Below are 23724 nucleotides of genomic sequence, written 5' to 3'. Positions count from 1 at the left end.
AGCTTTAGTCACACTTCTTGCTATCAGATGATGTATAACCAACCAGCACAATCCCTCAAATCACCAGCACTCACTCCACAGGCACCCTTCCTCTGCCCAAAATGTTTGTCATACAAACACGAGAGGTATTTTTGGGTGAGAGATCTTATTCGATTGGTCTTCTCACTGTTTTGCTTGTTTAATTATGGCTGATTGAGCACATCTTGTACATTTTGTAAATGTTTCTTCCTAAATAGAAATGATCTAATGATATAAAGTTTGAATTATGTATTATTCTGCTTGTGTCTCATTCTTTTGTGTCAAAAAATGTGCAATGCATAAACATAAATGTACACTGTTGCTATCTGTGCCTCTACAGTGTGCATATAGAATTGGGCCTGCACTCAAGAGTACAACTACATAACCTCACCATGGCCAGTGATGTGCACAGGGGTGGGCATCGCTTTTGCCCTAATAGACAGAAACACTGCTCGCTAAAGTGCCCTCTTGAGTCACAAGACCCACACTAAAGTATCCTCTACAGTACTGAAAACATGAGGACGTGTCCTACTTCATATGTGGCCTCAACAAAATATATATTTAAAAAACGCGTTGTCTCTAAAGGAGTGCATTGTCCGTACATGACGGTGTCTCAAAGTGTGTCCTTAAAGGAAATGACATTCAGTGCTGTACAGAAATGGCCTATCTTGGTGATAGGAAGTGTGCTGTAAAGAGTGTCCCTATAGGTATATACAGGTGTGTGAGAATGTGGGAAATTATACACTAGTGATGTGCTGTAGGTGGCCTTAATGTTTGCCTTTGCTCTTCCAAATGTCTGTGTCACGCCACTGTTACCATCACCATTATGTTGTGCACACCTGGTTCATTTTTGGTTCAATCAGAAGACAAGGAAAGGCTAGCTAATTTAGCCTACATTGCTAATTACGAGAATAAATGCAATTCAACCTCGATTAAACGGCGCATCTGAGAAAGCTGGAGCACAGGGTGTGCACTGGAACATCTTCCCCTTCCCTGAAAATGAAAAAAACAAAAAAAAAAAACAAAGTGTTAACGCCATCTTGTGGTAAAATGATATAGTACATATCCCGGAAGTGTATGTTTGCTAATGAAAGACACTCTTGTTTGCCTTGTATCGTGTCACTTTGAATCACTAAGTGCGATGTTGTCACTTGAGACATCGTCAGCACTATGATGGGACCCTTGTCAAACGACACGGTAAGACATACTACATAGTATGACAACAAACATGGGGAAACACTGACCGAGTTACTGCGAATATACTGCATTCTGGTAGCATGTTAGCTTATGGCTACAGTTAGCTACGTGGCTATAGAGCGTGCGGATACATTTGGGAAATGTACAGCAGTTACGCGTTAAAATAAAAACGTATTATCGGCCACGAATCAGTATGTAAGCAGTCAATGCACACGAGAGTAGTGTCGTGCCGTTCCAAGTAAAGGTGTGTGGATTTATTTAGTGAACGAAGTTTTAAAAGTTGTTGGTTTTCTTTCTAATTAGCAACGAATTATCAATTTGACCGGATGTTAAGCAGCTTTAATGTCGCAGGTAATACGAAAAGTAATCAGATCACCTGACCAGAATATACCTTATCTCTGCAGTCGACTAACCACTATGTAAAGTGGAGGTCTTTATTGTCAGCTGTCATCACTGCCTGACCAACTGCTCTTCCGGCAGTAGATTTTCCTTGTGGCAAAGACTGACAGGGGATTTAAGGTTAAAGTAGCTCTGCATATATTGTCAATATTTATTTATACAAGACCGGCTATATAGATCAGTATATCTCCTCTCATTGTTTTTTTTTATCTTTTCATTTGAATATATGATAATTCTCTTGTTAGATGTTGTATGCAATATCCTTTGTTTATCTACCTCATTGTTGAGGTGTTTGTGTTTAGTGGAAGGCATTAAGTTCATTACAACACTGCAGTGCAATCTCCCTTTGAGATAGATTCATTCATTCATTCATTCATTTTAGACAAAAACTGGAAGACACCTTTATTATTCTTCAAACCCAAAAAAGGGTTGATTTCTTTCATCCATAGGAAATAGTGAAAAAACAACAACTTACAAACACTATGTATGTTGAGTGTGTATGTGTATGAGAGTGGACCACTTTTTCGAGTCCATAATAAAGATTATTATTATTATTATTATTATTACTACTAAATAAGTTGAGGCTGTAGTGTATATCTTTTAAATATTAATGTCTGTTTCAAATCATCGCCAGATAACCTATCGGCTCCATATGATTTTCTCTTGTTGTGTCTATGAGTTTTACATCACAGCTGACAGAGGGAAGGTGGAAGCACAACAGCTAGTGAAGTGTGACGGCAGCAAACTTTAGGTTAAGGGATTATCCCTGTTCTTAGAAATAGGAGTGGGTGAATTGAATGTTAATAGAATAATTAACAGGTTAAACATGAATGAGCTTGTCAGATACCAAAACAAATATTGAATGAAATAGATTGGTTGGAATATGTACCTAGATTTGTCCTTTCAGAAATCTAGGGGGTAGTGATGCTAGCAGTGTTTTGATGACAGAAGTTACATACTAGAGCTTTAAATAATGAAATCGGATATCAACACTCCTTTCCTTAATTGTTAAATAACACACTTTGAATCATAAACACATTTCAGCAATGACCCATCTGTAAAAAATACTTACTTGCCTTGTCTCTTCACAGGTGCTGAAAAACAGAAGGAAAAGAGTCGCAAACGCTCCAAGATCTCAGGTTTGACCTCAAGTGGATGCTGTGTATCACACCATGTTGGTGACAACATATCTTGCCATCATTGTCCTACTTGCCCTATGTGCTGGCCTTGAGCTGACTGCACGTCGTCTCACTCCACCTCAGCCGACCACTGCTGCCGCCAATCCTGCGTTCCGGCGCTTCCAGAGCATATTCCTCCGTGCATACCTTTTGGCTTTGTGGGCAGATTGGCTCCAGGGTCCTTACCTCTACAAACTTTACCGCCACTATAGCTTCCTGGAATCCCAAATAGCAATCTTATACGTGTGTGGTCTTGCTTCCTGTGTCCTGTTTGCTCCTTTTTCAAACTGGCTCCCTCAAGTCTTGGGCCGCAGACAGACATGTCTGCTCTTCTGCCTGTCCTACTCAGCTTGTTGTCTCACCAAGCTTTCCAGAGATTACTTTGTTTTGATTTTTGGCCGTGTCCTGGGGGGTCTGTCCACATCCCTGCTGGCCACCACATTTGAAGCCTGGTACGTGCACCGACATGTAGATGTCCATGATTTTCCCAAGGAGTGGATCCCCAGCACCTTCACCAAAGCTGCTACTTGGAACCATGGGCTCGCTGTGGGAGCAGGCCTGGTAGCTAACTTGCTGGCTGAGTGGCTCCACTTGGGGCCAGTAGCTCCCTTTCTCCTGGCTGTGCCCTGTCTGATGTGCTGTGGCTGGGTGTTGATAACAGACTGGGGCAAGGAAGATGCTGAAGGAGCTCCTGAAGGAAACAAGCAGCCACTACTGGGCACTTCAAATGGAGTTGTGACTCATTTGTCTGCGAAGGCCCGTTTCCTCCGCAGCTGCCAAGAGGGGCTGCGTTGCCTGCTGTCAGACAGGAGAGTCATGCTCTTGGGTGGAGTGCAGGCTCTGTTTGAAAGTGTCTTGTACATTTTTATTTTCCTGTGGACCCCAGTACTGGACCCTCATGGCCCCCCTTTGGGAATAGTGTTCTCCTGCCTGATGGCTGCCAGCATGGCTGGCTCCTTGCTGTACCGCCTCGCTACCTCCACTCGCTACCATCTACAGCCTGGCCATGTGCTCTGTCTGGCCGTGTTGATGGCTTTCTTCTCTTTCTTCATGTTGACATTTTCCACTGCTCCAGGCCAGCCCAGACCTCATGAATCCTTCTGGGCCTTCCTGCTGCTGGAGCTGGCCAGTGGCCTCTACTTCCCAGCAGTCAGTTTTCTCCAGGGAAGGGTTATCCCAGAGGAGAAGCGGGCTAGTGTGCTGGCCTGGTTCCGGCTGCCTCTGCACCTGCTGGCCTGCTTGGGGCTGCTGGCACTTCATGGGGAAGTATCAGGAGCAGGTGGAGGGGAGGCTGGCAGCGGCACCAGACACATGTTTGGGGGCTGTGCCGTCATGATGTTGGCAGCTTTGATGGCTGTTGTTAGTTTGTTCACTCTGGGCAGAAACGACACTGAGCTAAGACTGGAGGGAACCAGGGAGGAGGGGGAGATGGACTGAGGAGAAAGGCCACATTCAACCTTAATGCTATACTGGTATGAATTACATCAGTTTAGCATGACTGAAATAAATAAATCTATATGGTCAGGGTAGTTTTCATGTTGCCAAATATATCATTGAAGAAAATCAAAGCATAAAGGGTGTGGACTAATTAAATTTTTTTATATGTTTAACTTGCTACTACTTTGGGAGACTTTTATTTTTGTGTAAGGATGCTCTAGGAACGTGGATGTATTAACCTGCATTTTTCAAGTAAAAACTTTGTCAGCTATGTCCAAGGTCCACATACATGACAATATGTGATTGCCTCAATGTGATCACCTACAGGGAAAGAGAAAGGTGTGAAATCAAATGTGAAATAATTTACATGGACTGACATATTTACTTAGACCTGAATGAAAAAGAAATATGGTGACAACTAGCATGTAGACCACCATATATCTGAATGCTTCTGTTTTACAATTTCTCTACAGTTCTTTGTTTACTGGTCATCACAGGTTTTTTTGTCTGGTTTATTTTGAGTACTTATTCTGTGCCATCTGCAGGGTATTTTATTTCTATCGTCTCATTTTCAGACTTTTAAAATAAAGTCCTATTGTAAACAGTAAACATCAGTGTGTTATTATTGGAATGTGTTTCTTGTAGCACATTGATGTTTTATTAGACATAGGCTGTCAATTTACTACAATTTTAAAATTAATATCTCACTGAAGTCTAATTTTGCTTCACTCGTGTTAGAAATGCAATGCAGAAAAATTTATTTGAAAGTGAAGTGCTTTCATTTATATAAAATCCATTTATTCTCACATTTTCATAATGTTACAAAGTGATAAACAGAGAAGTGCAAGAAGGAAAATTTCAAAGCATATTAAAACAAAATGACTATTTAAATTAACTTTAAACTGCACATTTTAGTTCCTGCAGTCTACTCTTTTCTGTAGCTATATTTCCGGATTTCTCTGGACTTTTCTCCTCAAAACCTATTACGCAGACATCATCCTACCCGTTTTTCTTAGTGCTGTGGTACAGTCCCAGCTTTTTTCTATGGCACGGCTTTGACTGGATGCTGCTAGAACATCCCCCTGTGGGTGAGGAGGGGGTATCTGCACGAGTCTTAACTGCGTTGTTTTTGGATTACATCACTGTATCGTCACAGTGTGTTCAGTCTGAGCAGGGAAGAAGCGCACTTTCAATCCCAGGTTCCTCTTGTCACACAACTGTCAATCCTTCACCGAGACCTCAAAGCTCCACTGACTGGTACACACAACAAGACGTGCTGCAGGAGGACAGACAGGCATCATGACTCAGGGCAAGGTATGTACCTGCTCAAACTACATTCTCCACTTCCAGACCTTTGCATCATTAATTACTGTTACTAAAAATGATGGTCTATTTTGACAAATTCTATATTGCCCTATATTATTTTAATTACTGCCATCTATTTGGTCTCATCGTTTGATTAGCTCCAGCCAATGAGAAGTCACAAAGACACGGGGAAATAACAAAGCAAGTTTTTATGGCAAAGCAGGCAATTCTACAGCTGTCAATACCACAAGGCTTTGACATTATTGACTGTGGTGTTGTGACCTGCAGCTCCGTCTCCAGCCACTAGAACCTGATATTTTAATGTGATGTGATTTAATGCTGTTTCATCGCATTGTGAGTCACGCTGTGTCACCATGACAACCGATTATGGACTGCTGGTAAAACAATCCCATGTGACTTTCTGAGGCCAGCCGAAATATCACCAGTTAGTTATACTTAAGCTTCAAAGGGGATCTTTGGCAAACATGTATTTTTTTTTACCCATCAGCAATCTTGACGGATTGACATAATACTTGTAAGCATAAATACATTTGGTTATATTTGGATTATAGAATGGTTGTGAATGACTGAAAGTTGGTCTTTTATATTAGCAACCTGTCAAAGAGTTAAACTCATTGCAACATGTATATATGATGCTCAAGTATGTCTTGAATAAAGCTGGTTTAATAGACCTTATTCACAGCTGATATGTTTCTGCAAGAAATGGTAGGACAAACACAGTGTTAGCCATGTTCATGCTATTTTTTGTAAAACTGCACACACTTCCCTGTATTTTATGGATGTGTTCCACTAAAGTGATAGGGAATGAATTATGCCCTATGGTCTAAAACAACAAACCTATGTGGCACAGTACTGTACACTGGTACCAGCTAATTATGTATAGTATGTCTAATCCAAGTCTTCCTTCTTATTTACTGACATTATTTAATGTAATGTCAATTGATAATTAAAAATGTTGATTGTTATATTTACTGATGATGAGAAAACATTATTGCAGCTTTACAACTCACTAGTTACAACAGAAAACACAATTTTTATGTATTAATTCCAATGTAGACTGAAAAAAATCAAGACAAAATCAAACACAATTTTAAAACAATTTCAATTTCAACTTTGTGTGCTTGGATCCTAATAATCTAATAATAATATGACCTAAAGCATTAAAGGTCTTGATTTTGTTAATCCCTCTTAGACCACAGCCAACAGATGGAGGACACGCCATCTGTCAGCTGCCTGTGTTTTTGTAGAAACATATGGAGTAAAACTTGGGCACTTTGTGTATCACTCAAATGTATCTTTATTAATATGGAGGATATGTTAGACTACACTCAAGACTGGGAATTTGAAGTTCACATTAAATCTAGCGGGTTTCTTGAAATAACAAACTAAACCACAGCATTTGCACTCTCAGCTGTTCCTTGCAAACAAGACCACCAATGACTCCTCCTGCGAACAGGCCTCAGTGGCACCTGCTCCTCCCAGCTATGAGGAAGCCACTGCAGGTAGGAAAACGCCTCACCTTTGTCTGTTGCTCTTTTTAAGAAATGGGTATAATTATGTATAAAATGAGCTGGGATGGAATGACATTCATATAAACTGTCTTTTCTCCAGGCACCAGTGCCCCATGCTACAACGATGCTGAGATGCTCACAGAGTTCACTTGGGACGATCGCAACATCAGGAGGGTTTTCATCCGGAAGGTACAAAAAAAACTTTACTAGCACAATAATTTGCAACTGATTGATTTAATTGATCAGTTTTCCAAATATAATTCCTGAATACTGTTATATACCTACTCAAATGTGCTTTCTCGTAGGTGTACAGCATCTTGATGATCCAGCTTCTGGTCACTCTTGCTATTGTGACTCTGTTCACATTCTGGTGAGACCAAATATTCTCAAAAGTATTAAACACAGAATTTAATTCTGATAATTCTCTGGATGGTGAGCTTACTTAAGATGATCTTGCTTTTAGTGACCCTGTGAAGGACTACATCCAAACCAACCCTGGGTGGTACTGGGCCTCTTAGTAAGTATCATGTCTAGTCGATCTCAAATCTGTGAAACAGCGTTGTCTCAAGTCACCCATCTGTAGCAAAATATAATATTTGTTTGTGTTTAACAGTGCTGTATTCTTTGTCACCTATCTGACCCTGTCTTGCTGCTCTCAACCCAGGTAAATTAAAGTATGTCTCAAATTGCAGCATGCATCACCAGAAAATAAATAATAATAATAATAATAATAATAATAATATAATTAAAACTTCTAGAAAAAAAAAAAATCCTGAAAGAAACTTTACATTTCTGATCTAACGTCTTTCCAACAGGAGACAGTTTCCATGGAATCTGATTATGCTCGCCATCTTTGTGAGTACAAGCGTTGAACTTGTCATGTTTTCATATACTGTTCATGTTTAGATGTTTAGGAGAACAGATTTTCTTTAAATATAAAATGACATTGTGAAAGTGTGAAAGTGTGAATTTGAATCATGTCTGTTTCAGACCCTCTCCCTCTCCTATATCACCGGGACATTATCCAGGTATTCTTTTGTTTGTTGTTCTCTGTGTTCTGTATATAATTTGTTAACGTCTTCCTAAAGTTTTAATTTGTTCTCTTTTAATAGTTTCTATAATACCAAGTCAGTGGTGATGTGTCTGGGCATTACAGCAGCAGTTTGTCTCCTCGTCACAGTCTTCAGTTTCCAAACTAAAGTGAGTCAAATATTTTTGTTATATTTTATCTGATGCACAGTTTACTTGACTGAGAGTGAACATATTGACTTGTATGTGCTTTCTCCTCCCAGTTTGATGTGACATCACACCAAGGCGTGCTCTTTGTCTTCTGCATGGTCATGCTCATCTCTGGACTTACACTCGCACTGGTCCTTCCCTTCCAATATGTAAGTAGCAACAATCTAAATCTACAGGGTTACGGGATCAATTGTGATAATCAAGTCTGATGTGAAATTCATTTGACCAATCACACTGGGATCTAAATGCTGCCACCACATCTAATTAAGTCGTCATTGCCATTCAGGTACCGTGGTTGCACGCTATCTACGCCGTCTTGGGAGCGATACTATTTACCATGGTAAGAGTATAAGTCAGTATTGATAGAAAAGATTATATGTTGAAGACTAAAAAATAAGATGTGTTTTTTTTGTTTTTTTTGCAGTTTTTGGCATTTGACACCCAACTGCTCATGGGAAACAAGCGGTACACCATGAGTCCAGAGGAGTATGTCTTCGCCACTCTCAACATCTACCTTGACGTCATCTACATCTTTTCCTTCTTTCTCCAAATCTTTGGAACAAAACACGACTAAAATCCACCCTATATTTCTGTAGCTATGCAGAGAAGGGATGCATCAGTAGGGAGATCTCAGCAAACGAGATGTCAACATTTGTCATGTGTATTGTAGCAGCTTCCATTTCTGAGTGATGTTGACAAGGTCACAAATACTTCATAAAGCCCTTGTGCATCTACTCATGTACATCCATGACTGAGTTGGCTATACTCTGGCTCTACTCTCTTCTCTAGCATGTTTAGGAACCCATATGGCATAGAGAGGTTAGGTTACTGACTTTACTACTTGGACAAAAATCCAGCTGTGATCTAAATAAAACATCCTGCGAGTGTCCGTATAGAGCTTTGTGTCCATGCATGCTATAGCATCACACATCTCTTGCAAACAATGAATATAATAATAAATGTCAATTCTCTTTAAAAAAAGGTATTTGATCCAGAATTCATTATGCATGACTCCCAAGTTTGTCATGTGTGATAAACCATTCAATGGACTTTGTCTTTGTGTGTTGATTTAGTAATTGAAAGCACAAATGTAACTTGAACTTTGCCTTTGTTTTTGCACTAATCTGGTTTTAGCAGTTAGAGTACAGTTTTTTTTTTCAAAGCTGTCATTCATTGTATTTGATCTTTAATGCACATGTGGGTGTATATGTGGTTGCAACCAGAAACAAATGTGTTTTTTAGCATTATATTTTTTCAATGAAAGTGAGACTGAGGTGGTGACATATATGATAAACATAAATATTAACATGCCAGTGCCATACATGCACAGACGTATAGTAACTTTTTGATAAGGAGAGAAATTAACGCTTTATTTCATAACATCCAAGGTTTATTTTTTTTATGACAGTGTATGATGTGTTTTAGAAGGTTTCTGATACTCGAGTGGTGTAGAAGTTGAATTGAATTAGACTTTCTGAAGTGACCTTGCATAACCTGTATTTGATGATGTAACAGTAGAGCATTGTTTGCTTTTCATTGCAGTAATTTGTGTCACTGTACGTATTTATTAAAGAGTGAATGTGTATGAATGTGCTCACTGATTGACTCTGATTTCCAGCACGAGATGGTGAATGGGAGCTTCTTTTCTGTTCTATGTTTTCATAGATGACTCTACAAAGTAATTGCAGAAACATCATGTACTGTAGTTACTTCATATGTTGTTTACGCTCACTGGTATTCAAAAGAATAGTGTTGCCATGAATTTGGTGTTTATATAAAGCAACCAATGTACTTATTGCCATTTAGTTCAGGAATTGCACATTGTAGAAAACAGATATTCATCAAAATATGTTTGTTGACTTACTGCATGTGACAGCTTTTAATTGTATTCACACAAATTAGTCAAAGTAGGTAATAGTGATGGACCAATGATAGGTGAAGAGTAAAACTATGCTGTACTGCTTGGGCATGTGATGACTAATATTATTTGCACAGGTAAATATTAATAATGGGCCTGATAATGTTGCTCCTCACTCATCCTCCGGTATGCTGAGCCACCTGTGTGAAGGATCCAAACCAGTCCTATCATTAGTTTGATGAATGTGGAAAAGGCAAGGGTGATAACTCTTTTTGCAGCATTTAATATCCGCAAAGGACAATATAACACAGGGCCACAAACTCAAAATAACCTCCGGGCCAGTGAACTTCTAGTCTGGTTAGGAGGTGGCTGGTTAACTGAAAAAAGTCAGTTCAACAAAAATTAACTGATCAGTAATTAAAATTAAAGTAAAATGGTATCTTGATAATACATCATGATGTTGCAATTAAACATATTTAGTATAATATTGCACACCATTTCAAAGTAAAAGTGTTTGTTTTGATACGTAACTCACAACAAAATGATGTATGATGCAAAATGAATCTGTAAGTAACAAAAACAGAAATAAAGTTTGTATATAATTGAATGTTGAAGCTAATAATGAGATAAATATAACATAATATATCATTATTATTATTATTAGTATACAAGTGTTGTTCACTATTGGTCAGTTTGGGCCATCTTTCATTTGAATTTGTAAATATTTGTGGGGCCTCAGGGCATCTGGCCCGCGGGCGCGAGTTTGAAACCCCTGATATCACAGGCGCGTGACTAAAAATGTTAACAGTAAACAAAGAATAGACAGGAAGATACATTCTCCTCTTTTTGTATTCATGCGGGTGAGAGAGATAAACTAAACTGAGTTCCCTTAAGCCAAAGGCCGGTGTTTGTAACGTGACATTAAATGCTCTCCTCCAGCCTGCTGTCGACCAATTCGCCGGTGTTGCACTCACACTGGCCGCAGGCTGTCGTCCAATCACAGCGTGCGATGGTAGCGCGTTCTGTTCAGCCATGTTGTGGTTTTGAATGAGGAAGAAGCGGGAGATGTCTTTCTTCAACGAGTTTATGTGCGATTTAAAGTGACGTTACGTATATGCGAACGAGTTTGGATGTGACTCAACATGATAGCGGTTTTTCCGAACGCGTTGTTTGCGACTTAACGCATTCCTGTGGGAATTTAAACATACTTTCATAAATTAGCCGCGCAGCTAACAGCGTCAGCTAGCTACCGAGCAGAGTGGTTAGCGTGATTGCTAGCTAGGCAACTACCTTATTCTCAGCCAAGTGGCTAACAGTTAGCTCGTGTCTTGGAAAAGTGAAATGATATTTGTGACGTGCGTCTACCTTCCAGACAGCCTCAGTTATCCCGTCTGAGGCGAATGAAGTGTATGAACTGAATTTGGATTACCAGAGTGCCTGATAAACTGAAGGCAGCCTGAGCGCCCCATAGTCACAGCAGCGGCGCTACATGTGAAACTTTTGAACCATGTTGAACAAAATCTACGGATGGATAGAGACGAGTTTAGCCAATTTTCGCGATGGGGTACCAGCTGCGGAGGAGGCGGATGTACGCCGGGCACCAGGAGAGGGTCAGATGAGGAGGAAAAGACCAATCGAATGGTAAGAGCTGTAAAAGCGGTATCCCCCTGTGTAATAGAACGACAATGAATACAAAACTACGCGGAATTAAATGTACCATATGCGTTTACTGCTCCACTGGCCAACATGTATTTCTGGTTTGTCTTATTCGATGTGGCATGTTGCCAGCTGTATTAATGTAGATATTTTATTTCCTCAAGTTTGGAAGATGGACACAACATCGACCAAGACGGCATGATGATGAAGAAATCACGAATGGGTAAATACACCACCATGCACGGCTTTATTCTTTTTATTTGTTACGTATTTTTTATTTAAAGGGGTACATTTACGAAAAAAAACATAGATATTAACAGTTGATGAAGAATGAAGCGGACCCTTTGCAATACGTAACTACTCAAAGACGACACATAGTACGCCAGTGTACTTTGACACACACAGTGAATAAAAACCGTTATAAAACCTAGAGAGTTACTTCATTTGGTAACACCTATATTTTATTTAGGTATTTCCAGTTCAAGTGTATGTACATATATATTATTAATGTTATTATTGTGTATTTATTTATTTTAATTTTGTCAACCAATCCAAAATATACACTCCCTGGCCACGTATTAAGGTGCACCTGTTCAATCAGCCAACCACAAGGCAGCAGCTCACATGCATTTAGACAGCTATAGTCAAGATGACCTGTTGAAGTACAAACACATTTGTTAGATGCACATAAACCCAAAACAAGTGTTTGGCTACAGAAAAATCTTACTTCCTAAATGCAGTGTTGCAAAATGGTTTTGGAGAGTCTAACCTGGAAGATAATCTGCAGAATTGATGGTAATTTACTGGGTGGACACACAGTCATGTAGTGAGGAAAGGGCCAACTACTTAACATTTTTAAGACTAGACATACATTTTATTACAACAAATGTAGAGTTTATTGCTCCAGCATAAGATGGTGTTGACTTCAATTTTTTGAGTGGATGTTCTCAAAGAACCTGTGAAGAATCTCCTGACAGTGTTGTCTGTTTGTTATGTATCTAGGGGACATTATTGACAGTGTCAAGGTTGCTGCTGAAGGTGTTAAGAGTCACAGTTCCAATGTGGCTGCATGGATGAGAAACACTGTAAGCCCTACCTTGAAAAATATACTTCCCGCCTCCCCTGGACCTCCCCCTGGAGAGGCACAGGCCTCAACATCAGGGGCAGCCTGGGCAGGCAGACCGGTAAGTCAATAATTTTATTTGTAGGGTATTAACTTGAAGAGTCTCAAAAGTAAAAAAAAATACAATAAAAATGTTTTATAATATATGTATGCATGTTTTTGGTTTGTATCAAGATTCCTGAAAGGAACTCTCTGGATGATACATTTGCTTCTCCCTCAACAACATTGGAGTGGAAAACATCCAAATCAGGTAAGCTTGTCCATTGTTTAATCGTTTGCATCAAGAGTGATTCATTAATTTAATTACTGTCTGTTTCATTTCTTTGCATCTCTAGAATGGTTACGTAATGAAAAGTCCATGGGATCAAAACTCTGCAGACGACAAGTATGCATGAGTTCTATGCACCGTGAGTTGCCTAAAACAAATGGGCATTCACTCAACTTGCCGCCATTTGTCAGCCCTAAATTGCACCAATCTCCACGGCTTGGCAGACCCCTAAACCTTCGACCATATGCAACAACAAGGTATTGCTTTATATCTTTTATTGTCTCTACAAATAAAAACATTTTCCAGCAAGACTATTTGCTTTTTATTGAGTGATATATCAATGTGCTTTCGTCAGTTCATGGTGTTTGATTTATCATTTGTAGTGGACCGAGCACCTCAAACAGCTCTAGCACCAGCATGTATGAGAAGACTTTTCCCATCAAAGTGATGCAGAGCCCGACACACAGCACCTCGTCTGGGCGCATCCATAGGGTCAAGCCTCGCTGCACCGCACAGGAGGTCAGACATCAGGACAGCATGTCGTCTTCTTCTTATCCAGCTGAAATGTCTATGTAGAGCTCATGTTTTTTTCTCTGTGTTTGTCCAGTCTGTTCAGGAAGAGGAGAAGGAGGTCTACAGGCAGCTTCTGAGTATGGTCTCTGGTGGTCAGTCGACTTTTCTTCACAACGGCAGCTCACATGCCATTGTGAGGTCACACAGAGATTTGTGAGTACCCATACAGATAAAGCCTAATTTCCACCAAGCAGTGCAGTGCAGTGCAGTTCATGGCATGTGGTCGTTTATCGACAAAAGAAGACAAACTTCTTTTGAGAGTATAGAAGAGGCTGCGTGGGGAAACCACTGTTTACCCCTACTTTCGCACATAACTTATGATTCTCTATTGACTAATCAGCAGACTGCGGCACTGTGTCATGCTCCCCTCTGCTGGAGCCCGATCACTGTGCTAGATTACCCCAATGGAAGGGTGCCAAAATCTGACCGAGCTGACATGCATGTACTGCTTGCTAGAAATGGGGCTTAACATTGCCAGATTTGAGATGTTAATTAAAGGTCCCCTATTGTGCAAAATCAACTTTTTAATCTTTTAGTACTGATATTTGGGACTCGGGGCCATACCAGTCCCCAAAATGTGAAAAAACAAGACTCAGTCATGTTTTAGTGGTTCCACTTTGTGTTAAGCCCAATTTATACTCCTGCGTAAAGTGCTCTGCTTAGGCTACGCAGAGTCCTGTGCGTCAACGCAGAACCTGTTGTAGAGTCTCTGCGTCGTCTCCGGCTGCACGGAATATTTTTTAAGTGTCCGTCACTCCGTCAAGGGACAACGGAGACGGCAAGAGCTGCAATTGGTCCTCAGGACAGGCCGAGCTAAGCTGCTCTGTGCCGGCTCACAGTGAGCACCGAGCGTCCACAGAGGGCGGAGCTGAACACCGCTGACTTCGTCGCTGCCGAACTATAAATACGTCATATCTTAACACACACAGCACATGTTTAGACTCTAAATGGCCAATTTTTCGCCTCAAATTATCTTAAAACTGCGTTCCGGGACACAGAAAAGTGTCAAACGGCCACTGTTTCAACAACAACAGTCTTTCTCCCTCGGACGCCATTGCTCACTGTAGCCAAAAGCACAACAACCTTGCGCAGCGACCCCTACTGATCGGGCGGGAAATTGCAGCGCCTATCCGTGGTGACGCAGACGGATAACACATTACGCAGTCGGAGAAGTATAATGTGGCCTTAAGTATAGGCGATAAAACACGCGATGTTTACACCTCACGACCAAGTGACGACAGTGCGCACATTTCACCGTGAATGTTGGCACCCCGCCAGGTAGAGTACTTCACAGAGTACTTTACAGCTCCACCTTAGCTCGAGAGTGCAGAGGGAGAAAGAGTGGCTGCACAGTGGAGCAGTGTTTTACAAAACTTCCAGCCTCAGAGGATTTGTATGTCCAGTGGATATATTTTACGTAAAAAAAAATGTGTCGGATAAAGTCGGCAAATGTGTGTTTGTGTGTTCGCACCACTTCGCATCAGACTGTTTTGTGAACCTCGGTCGGTACAATTCTGGACTGAGCAGAAGACTGAACTGAAATGGGGAGACGGACCAGCTGTCCGTGGGGAGACTGCAGTGGAACTTACTGTAAGTATTCTTTACAAAAAGCATGCTTAGTTTGTCATTGTTCGTGTAATGCCAGCTAAGGCTAAATGCGGTTAGCAAAAAAAATATATAAATCACACTAGTAAAATAAATAAACACAACAAATTAAATACAATATTGCACTTTCTGTTATTGCAGACAACGTGGATGAAATAGTGGACCTGGTGTTGGAGAAGGTGTTTCTGGAGCCTGGTCCATACACAGATGCAGTTATGAGAAGATCATCCCTGAAGATCGCTCTGCACAGTTTGAGAAGCCTGGCAAAAAGGAGGTGATGGAGCGCTATGTGACGAGGTTCAGTTAAGGGCCTGAACCCCACATAGATGTCTTCAGTGTCAGGGAACTCTCTCCATAGCACCACACAGCTGGGCAGTGGCACACCGTTTTTGTCCCAGAAAACTGTAACAGCTGAACAGTGTGTGTGTATATAAATGTTTAGTTGTACATGTACATTTTTTAGTTTACTGTTTTTTTCTGTCACATGATGTAAACATGTCAATAAAGTGTGCTGAGAGTGAATTTGATTTTGTCCAGAAATGTAAATGTGTTTGATATGTAACATTTTAACAATAGTTAAACTACCTTTAGAAATGGACAATAAGGAATGGAACTAGTTTAACTTGGGTTAATGGGGTATAATATGGGACCTTTAAATGCATGGTTTACATTTGCAAAAAAATCTTTTTTTGTGTTAGTTGCTCATTTTGTATACGTAGGTTAAACATGTTTTTGCTTGAACTGAATAGTACTTTTGTCAACAGAGATTTTCAAAAGTTTCCCCTCTGTCTTTATGTGGCTTGTAAAATAAAAAAAATTGAAATACTTGAAATCTAATCCTACTGTTTTAACCCAGTGGTTGTTTGGACTATAAATATCGTCTCCCATCTCATCTGCTTACTGCGGTCATGTTCTCCTCAGTACCAGCTTCCTGTCCACCAGTCGGAGACGGTTACAGCTCTCTTCCCCTGCTGGGTCAGCAGCAGGAGAAACTTCTGAGGGAACCAGTGGCCCCCCAAGCCCACGTGGGATGTCAAGCCAGTGCTCCAGCAACCTCCCCAGCCCAGTAGGGGTTTCCAGCAAACCAGGGATCCAGACATGGTCTCTGGACGCTGACATCAGCTCCAGCAGAGAAGCTTTCTCCCCATCTGCTCTGCAGGATAACTCCTCTCAGGACACCCAGTCATCAGGTAAGCGTCTAATCTTATCATAGTGGTTATGAAAATGTAATTAAATAGGCCCCCAAACGCAGTTATTTACATCTCACCATTTCCCTTTAACTCTGCTTTAATGCTTTTGCTTATTTTTGTTTTTTTTAAGTTTTCAATTCCTTGTCTTCTTTTGCAGCTCATGATGGGGACTCTGTTATTATTGTTAATGAGCAAAAGGGTAAAAAGCAGGACGGCACAAGGTTTGTTTTCAGTTTCTTACATTGTGATGGGCTGTATTTCACCGTTTCATTTATTCTCATTTAATAACGTAACATTTAATGTAATTAAATGTGATACATGCATGGTGAAATATGTATCTATTATCTAAACATGTATTTCATGCTTTTATTTATTTGTCTTTTTGAGACTTTAAATGCATGTTGACAAGCTAGTGTTAAATCAGTGAGTAAATTCAACAAAGCTTAGTTGACTAAAGTGGTCTATCCTTGCACTCAATAACATGTTGATCTGTCTCTACAGTGTGCCATGTTTCCAAGCAGAGTTATGGATCAAAGAATTGTAAGCGCTACGAATATACACTAATCACTAACTATTGAAATAATTATACTTGTATAATTAATTGATAATATTTTTGTCATTGTAGAACGAGTATGTACGACTCTCGGGCAAGAGAAAGACGGAGACAGATAGAAGAGCAAGAGGCCCAGGCTGCTCAGCTGCTGCGACAGGTGCCTTCTCATCACTGAGGCGATTTTCACATTTACCTTGTGTCATATCCATCGTCTCATCATTTCCTGTTAACCATTGTCATGTTGTTACCACACTCAGCGCCTGTCTGAAGAAGGGCAACGCAGCCCAGATGTGGAGGTTCATATTCGGGTTCCTTTGGAGAAGGAGGTTCCTTTGACTGTCATAGAAGAACCAAGGCTTTTGGAAGACAAACCAGAATTCCCTGAACTTACTGAGGTACGAGTGTTGAATATACGATGTGCTTGGTGTTTGTGATCGTTTGATTTCTTCTGTTTGAAAACAAATAATGCTTTTGTGTAGTAACGTCAGTCATGGAGTTGAAAGACTGTCTTAAAGTCTCCCTTTAAAAAAGGAATCATTATTTTCTGTTTTTTTTTTCCTATTCTTGGGTCAAAATAATTTGATGAGATTCACAAAAAAGTAGATGGGAAGAAAGTGCAGTTGTATTTTTTTTTTTTTTTTGTACAAACTTATCCAAAGAAAATCAAAATTCAAGTTTGCCCCTTTTTCTCATGTACAATGTGTTTGTGTTCAGGAAATGGAGACTGAGGTAAACCGGGTGCTGAGAGGAGGTAGTCATCATGAAGTCTTAAGTGAAGGTTTTGGTCTGAGCCTAACGCGCAAAGACCTGCAGACGCTCAGCAACCTCAACTGGCTGAATGATGAAGTGAGTGCTTATTATCCTCAAGCAAAGATTTGCAAGTAATAGTTGTTGCCCAACTGAGCCACACATTAGTTCTTGTCCATTTAATTGCACGTTCCTCTGTTTGTCAGGTGATCAATTTTTATATGAACCTGCTGGTTGAGCGCAGCAAGGACCCCAGCTTTCCATCCGTCAATACGTTCAACACTTTCTTCTACCCGAAGCTGCGCAGGAGTGGCTACACTGCCGTCCGCCGGTGGACCAAAAAGACAGACATTTTTTCTAAAGACATCCTATTGGTTCCTGTCCACTTGGGGGTGCACTGGTGCCTTTCTGTAAGTATATTATAGTGAACTATGAAACATTTACAATAGTTTTGATTTTGCAGAGTATTTTGTTTTAATGAGTACCACTTTCTTCCAGGTGGTGGATTTCCGGAAGAAGGCTATCATGTACTTTGATTCTATGGGAGGAATCAACGATAAAGCCTGCCAAGACTTGTTGTAAGTGTCTGTATCAGATATGTTTGTTGCTAAGCGGGAAATATTGTTTATTTGGAAATCCCAATTCCCAATTCAAATATTGGATTAGAGCTGATCTGGGTGATCTTTCCAATCTTTTTAATTCCAGCTGCAGAGCTCTCTCTCTCTTTTCTCTACCAGCGTTACCTGTGGCCTCACAACAGGAGTCTGCTCTTATTTCTCTTTTTCATTATCTATAAACTTCAGTCAGGGATGTTTTTTATTTTATTGTTGAGGAGCTATTTTAAAGAAGATGCACTTTACAGCTCTGTAATCTAGGCAAATACAAGAATTGGACTCGGTTTCAGCATATACTGAACAGCTGATAGGAACATCCCTTGAATTGTATTAAAATGTTGGTTTTTGTTGTCCCCAGTGAATATCTGCAGGAGGAAAGTAAGGACAAAAAGGGCAAAAAACTGGAGACCTCGGGCTGGACTCTATGCAGCAGAAAGGCCTATGTAAGTAACACACACAAGCCCGAAGAACATCGAAGTCAAGTGACTTAACGGTCTGTTTAGAATAAGAAGATATTTGAATAATCATATCACTATAATCACCTTGCCTTATCAGTTTGTTTCAGTTGTGCATTCATTACGTCAGTTAAAAGAAAATTCGAGTTTATGGCACCTGTAGAAATGTACCATTTAAAAAGTGCTTAAGTTATAATAGATCAATGATGATGAAATAAATAAATGCCCTATTATATAATATAGATAACATGATTTAATGTTTTGCCCCTCAAGTTTGTCATGTTAGACTTTTTCAAATGTTCACATGCCTCTTTTTCTCCTCTCAGGAAATCCCTCAGCAAATGAATGGTAGTGATTGTGGAATGTTCACATGCAAATATGCAGATTACATTACCAAAGACAAGCAAATCACATTCACACAGGTAATCACAAACAGCAGCAGTAGTAGAGGGTTTAGTGGTGAACGCATCACGAGTGTCCTAAGAACGACTCACATGACCTCTTTTCTTTTTCACAGAAACACATGCCCTACTTCAGACGAAGAATGGTTTGGGAAATTGTCAACCACAAACTGTTGTGATGTTGGTCAGTGTAGAAGAGGATTGTGAACTCTGTACGGTCCTTTCACACGGTGTTACCGACATGAGATGTAGCTACGGCTGAGCTACAGTCGCACTGTTCTGGGAAAAGACTTGCACACCAGCTTATCAGATCAGGAAACCAGCTCTGCCACTTCCCACTGTCCAAGGCCAATTAAGCCCTCAGCTGTTATTGCTGATGCACCCAAGCACTGCCTCCCTGTCTTCTCGACTGTTTTTTTGTTTGTTTGTGTTTACGGTGCACACATGGAGCATAAGTACAGCAGCTGAAACACTGCATGGTTTATGTTTATGAAACCACACTTGTATTGACAGACCATACTCTGAGCTGCAACGTTCACACCGATGCAGACTCGCAAAGTTTACATGTTGTCTGTCTTCTGGGACTAGTTTTGGAAATTTGATGAATTAAAATACACAAAAATCTTCAAATGTGACATTGCCTCAGAATATAATTTAAAAGGAAAACGAAGTGTTGTACAACACAATAGTCTTTGTTGCATCCTAAAACAACACCATAAGTTTTTGCAGTTTCTTATTCATATTCATCGGTCTTGATAAAAGATTGTAAATTAAGGTCCAAAATATATTTTATGTATTTTTGTTCCAACAACAAATTTTGGGCGTATTCAGTATATTTTGAATTGTGTACATACTTAAATCATATAAGACCCTTGAACAGTGTAATATACTTTTTTTTTTTTTTACATATACCTGTTTCGTATCTATTTTTATCTAGAGCTGAGTCTGTTTTAGAAATAAATTCTCATGTATTGTGACTGTTCTTTGTGTATTACCTCAAAACAACGTTGAGATTCATATAAAAACTGCCACATCTGATGAACATGAGCATATGTGGATGTGTCTTTGCTTATCTTATGCTCATCAAGCTCTCAAAGGGGGCTGTACGCCTGGTGTAGTGGTCAGCACTCTTGCCTTTGCAGCAAGGAAACCTGGGTTCATGACCCGGTCGGAACATGGGCCTTCCTGCATGGAGTTGGCATGTTCTCTCTGTGTTTGTGTGTCTGTTCTCCGGCTTCCTCCCACAGTCCAAAAACATGCAATGTGGGGGTTAAGCTAAATTGACCATAGGTGTGAATGTGAGACTGACTGGTTTTCTCTATATGTGGCCCTGTATGGTGGGCCTGAAGTGCAAATCACAACAACCAAAGGGAAACATTAACCAAAACGCTAAAGGTAGGTACCCTCTTGTGTTTTCTAATTTGTTTATGTTGTTTCTTTTTTGTTGTTGTGTTTTCTAATTTGTTAAAGACGCCATATCTGAGAATGTGGCCAAAAACGGTTACTACACTCAAATTCAAAATACTGAGGTCTTATAGGTTTCGTTTTCTCCGCCATTGTAGCTCAGACTTAATTGGCAACCTGTGGTTGCTCGGCAGCAGAGACTCTACTGACTGCAGTGATGATAGACGGCAATAGGTGGCGCCACATGCCAATACATGATTTCAAAACAAAAAAGCTGTACTGTTGTTGTTGGTGAGTTCAATATGCTATATGAATATTATTCCTGAGTCTCTGTGACAGGAGGATTTTACGGGCAGTTGCTTTAGATTTATTACATAATGCACCTTTAATGTCGTTTATCTTTTGTTGTTGTGTTTTCCAAATCGTTTGTTTTTTGTTGTGTTTTCTAATTTGTTTGTCGTTTCTCTTTTGTTGTGTTTTATAATTCGTTAATGTCTTTTGTTGTGTTTTATAATTTGTTAATGTAATTTGTCTTTTGTTGTGTTTTCTAATTTGGTAGTCATTTCTCATTGTTGTGTTATATGATTTGTTTATGTCGTTTCTCTTTTGTTGTGTTTTATAATTTGTTTGTCATTTTTCTTTTGTTGTTTTCTTATTTGTTTGTCATTTCTCTTTGTTGTGTTTTCTGATTTTTGTCGTTTTTCTTTTGTTTTCTAATTTGTTTATGTCGTTTCTCTTTTGTTGTGTTTTCTAATTTGTTTATGTCGTATATTTTTGTTTTCTAATTTGTTTATGTCGTTTTTCTTTTGTTTTGTTTTCTAATTTGTTTGTCTTTTCTTTTTTGTTGTGTTTTCTAATTTGTTTGTCTTTTCTCTTTTGTTATGTTTTCTAATTTGTTAATGTCGTTTCTCTTTTGTTGTTGTTTTCTAATTAGTCGTTTCTCGTTGCTTTTGTTGTGTTTTCTAATTTGTTTATTTTGTTTCTTTCGTTGTGTTTTCTAATACGTTCTCTTTTGTTACTTTTTCTATTTTTTTTAGTCACTTCTCTTTTGTTGTTGTGTTTTCTCATTTGTTTGTCGTTTTTTCTTTTGTTGTGTTTTCTAATTTGTTTGTGTCGTTTCTTTTCCATTGTGTCTCTAATTCGTTTCTCTTTTGTTGTGTTTTCTGATTTGTTAATATAATTTCTCTCTTGTTGTGATTTGCACTTCAGGGTGAACTGTCCAGGGTGTGCCCCGCCTATCGCCCTATGTCAGCTGAGGTTGGCACAGCTTATGCCCGGCCCCCACGACCCTCATGTGGAGGATAAAGCGGTAGAGGATGGAAGTTCTGTGTGTAATTTAAAAGAAAAGAAAAAAACAGCACACAAACCACAGTGAAAAAGTTTTATTAAAAAAAAAAAAATGACAAGTTCAAAATCAAACCAAGTAGCTGTTGGGTTTTGAGACAAAAGACCTGCATCATGGCATGAATCTTTACTGAGGAGAGGAAGCTGTTGAACATGAGTTACAAACTGGTCCCATGTGACAATGTCGTCAATGACTTTCAATTGTAGGGTTTAGAAATGTCAATCCTAACTTAGCAGCAATAGTCCTTTAGACTTTGTAAGCCACCGCTCAGGTTTTCTTCAATCATCTGGATGAAGAACACATAATAGTGAATAGCAGTTGTAAATATTTCTTTGCTTCATAAATCTGGTTCAGACTAGTTCTAGTATAACTTTTTCTTTTTTTTTTTAGCAGTGCATGAGAAAAAAAAACTTCCAGTCAGAGGTCAAGTGCACCAAATCTGAGAAGCACTTCACTATCCCTTCCAGTGAGATCTAAGGCATTTCTGTGAAGTTTTATTTTCCTCCCGGATTTGAACTGTTTCATGATTTAACGGAAGAACGCGGAAACAACGAAAACAGCAGAGGATGGAAAACGACGGCGTGCAAGGAAAACAGTCCAGTAAGCAGGCGGGCAACACTCTACATACACATAATGAACATATGCCGTATTCTCTCTTCTTTTCTTTTTTTTTTTTAATTTCTACATCATGTGCAGTCATATTCACAATGTTGTATGAAACTGTTCCCTTTTAATGCAACGATTTACTCACAATAAAGACAATCGGGTATAAAGACGGCTAGCTAATCTGTGTAAGCCAGAATGTGAGGTGTCCCTTGGATAGACGTAGTATTGCATTTCTAAGGACAATAAATTATTTGCATAGATCGTCAGATCTTGGCCGTGTTTTCCAGACACCGGACGGAAGGAGAGCTGAAGGATGTGGACACAGTACCAGCTGTGAACAGCCACGCGACCTACTGCAGGTGGTTATTGCCTGTGAACCTTGGACACGCACTGAATCTACATTGCTCTGGCGGGATGAGGTAAGTCGAGGTTTTGAACAACATATTTCTCTTGCATTGATCCCAAGTGCTTTGGGTACAGATCTGTAACAATGAGTGTGAGCATTAGCATTATATCACTTATCCACGATCAGGAGTCGGGTTCGTAAAAAAGTGACACAAAAACTGAAATTGAAAGGAAAAAAAACAAACAAACAAACACTGAAATCAAGAAACAAAATCACTATTTTATAACATTTCTCACTATTTGAACACATTATCAAAAATAAAATAAAATTTGAAAGTATTAAAACTGAATTTAAATAAAATAAAAAATGTAAAAAAAAAAAGAAAAGAAGAATGGGTGTGAAAACAGAAATCCAGAAGCAAACACACAGCAATGTCTACGGTAATCCACTAACATATCTCCACTCCATGATAATCCAACTTTAAAGTGATTCATGTCGCTGTAACAGGGCAGAGCCGAGCTTTACCACTTGATTTTTCTTGTCTGTGTAACAAAAACACTCTGATGACAACGTATATTACAGGATTCAGCTGACGCATCAGTTGCTTTTTTTCCAGACAATTTTGTGTATTTTTGTTGTTATAAAACAACCTGCAGAATTACTACACCGATAAAG

The 23724-nt window shown here is 39.5% G+C and overlaps 3 protein-coding genes across 3 annotated transcripts; all 3 read left to right on the top strand.

The window, feature by feature from the left end:
* Positions 1-1104: 1104 nt before the first annotated feature.
* mfsd5 (major facilitator superfamily domain containing 5) lies at positions 1105-4229 on the top strand (the record flags this gene model as incomplete). Its single annotated transcript, XM_083895498.1, has 2 exons — positions 1105-1215; positions 2706-4229. Exon 2 carries the CDS (start codon positions 2787-2789, stop codon positions 4227-4229), a length of 1443 nt encoding a protein of 480 aa, XP_083751624.1. The 5' UTR covers positions 1105-1215; positions 2706-2786.
* A 1299-nt stretch (positions 4230-5528) lies between these two features.
* Positions 5529-8879, top strand: LOC310932205 (protein lifeguard 2-like; the record flags this gene model as incomplete). The annotated part of the gene is made up of 12 exons (XM_083895497.1): positions 5529-5543; positions 6967-7057; positions 7167-7255; positions 7372-7436; positions 7530-7583; positions 7680-7730; positions 7882-7921; positions 8057-8094; positions 8179-8266; positions 8359-8454; positions 8592-8645; positions 8730-8879. The coding sequence occupies 12 exons, from the start codon at positions 5529-5531 to the stop codon at positions 8877-8879; spliced, it is 831 nt and encodes a 276-aa protein (XP_083751623.1).
* Positions 8880-11670: 2791 nt separating this feature from the next.
* On the top strand, positions 11671-19527 carry senp1 (SUMO specific peptidase 1; the record flags this gene model as incomplete). The annotated part of the gene is made up of 18 exons (XM_083894585.1): positions 11671-11804; positions 11984-12042; positions 12822-13003; positions 13117-13192; positions 13278-13467; positions 13594-13729; positions 13818-13936; positions 16310-16578; positions 16736-16799; positions 17080-17118; positions 17204-17288; positions 17389-17526; positions 17846-17977; positions 18085-18288; positions 18377-18456; positions 18851-18935; positions 19274-19369; positions 19465-19527. 18 exons carry the CDS (start codon positions 11671-11673, stop codon positions 19525-19527), a joined length of 2151 nt encoding a protein of 716 aa, XP_083750711.1.
* Between the last annotated feature and the right edge of the window lie 4197 nt (positions 19528-23724).

Source organism: Microchirus variegatus, assembly GCF_963457635.1.
Source record: "Microchirus variegatus genome assembly, chromosome: 9".
Classification (NCBI taxonomy): domain Eukaryota; kingdom Metazoa; phylum Chordata; class Actinopteri; order Pleuronectiformes; family Soleidae; genus Microchirus; species Microchirus variegatus.
This window is presented reverse-complemented; position numbering and strand designations above follow the sequence as displayed.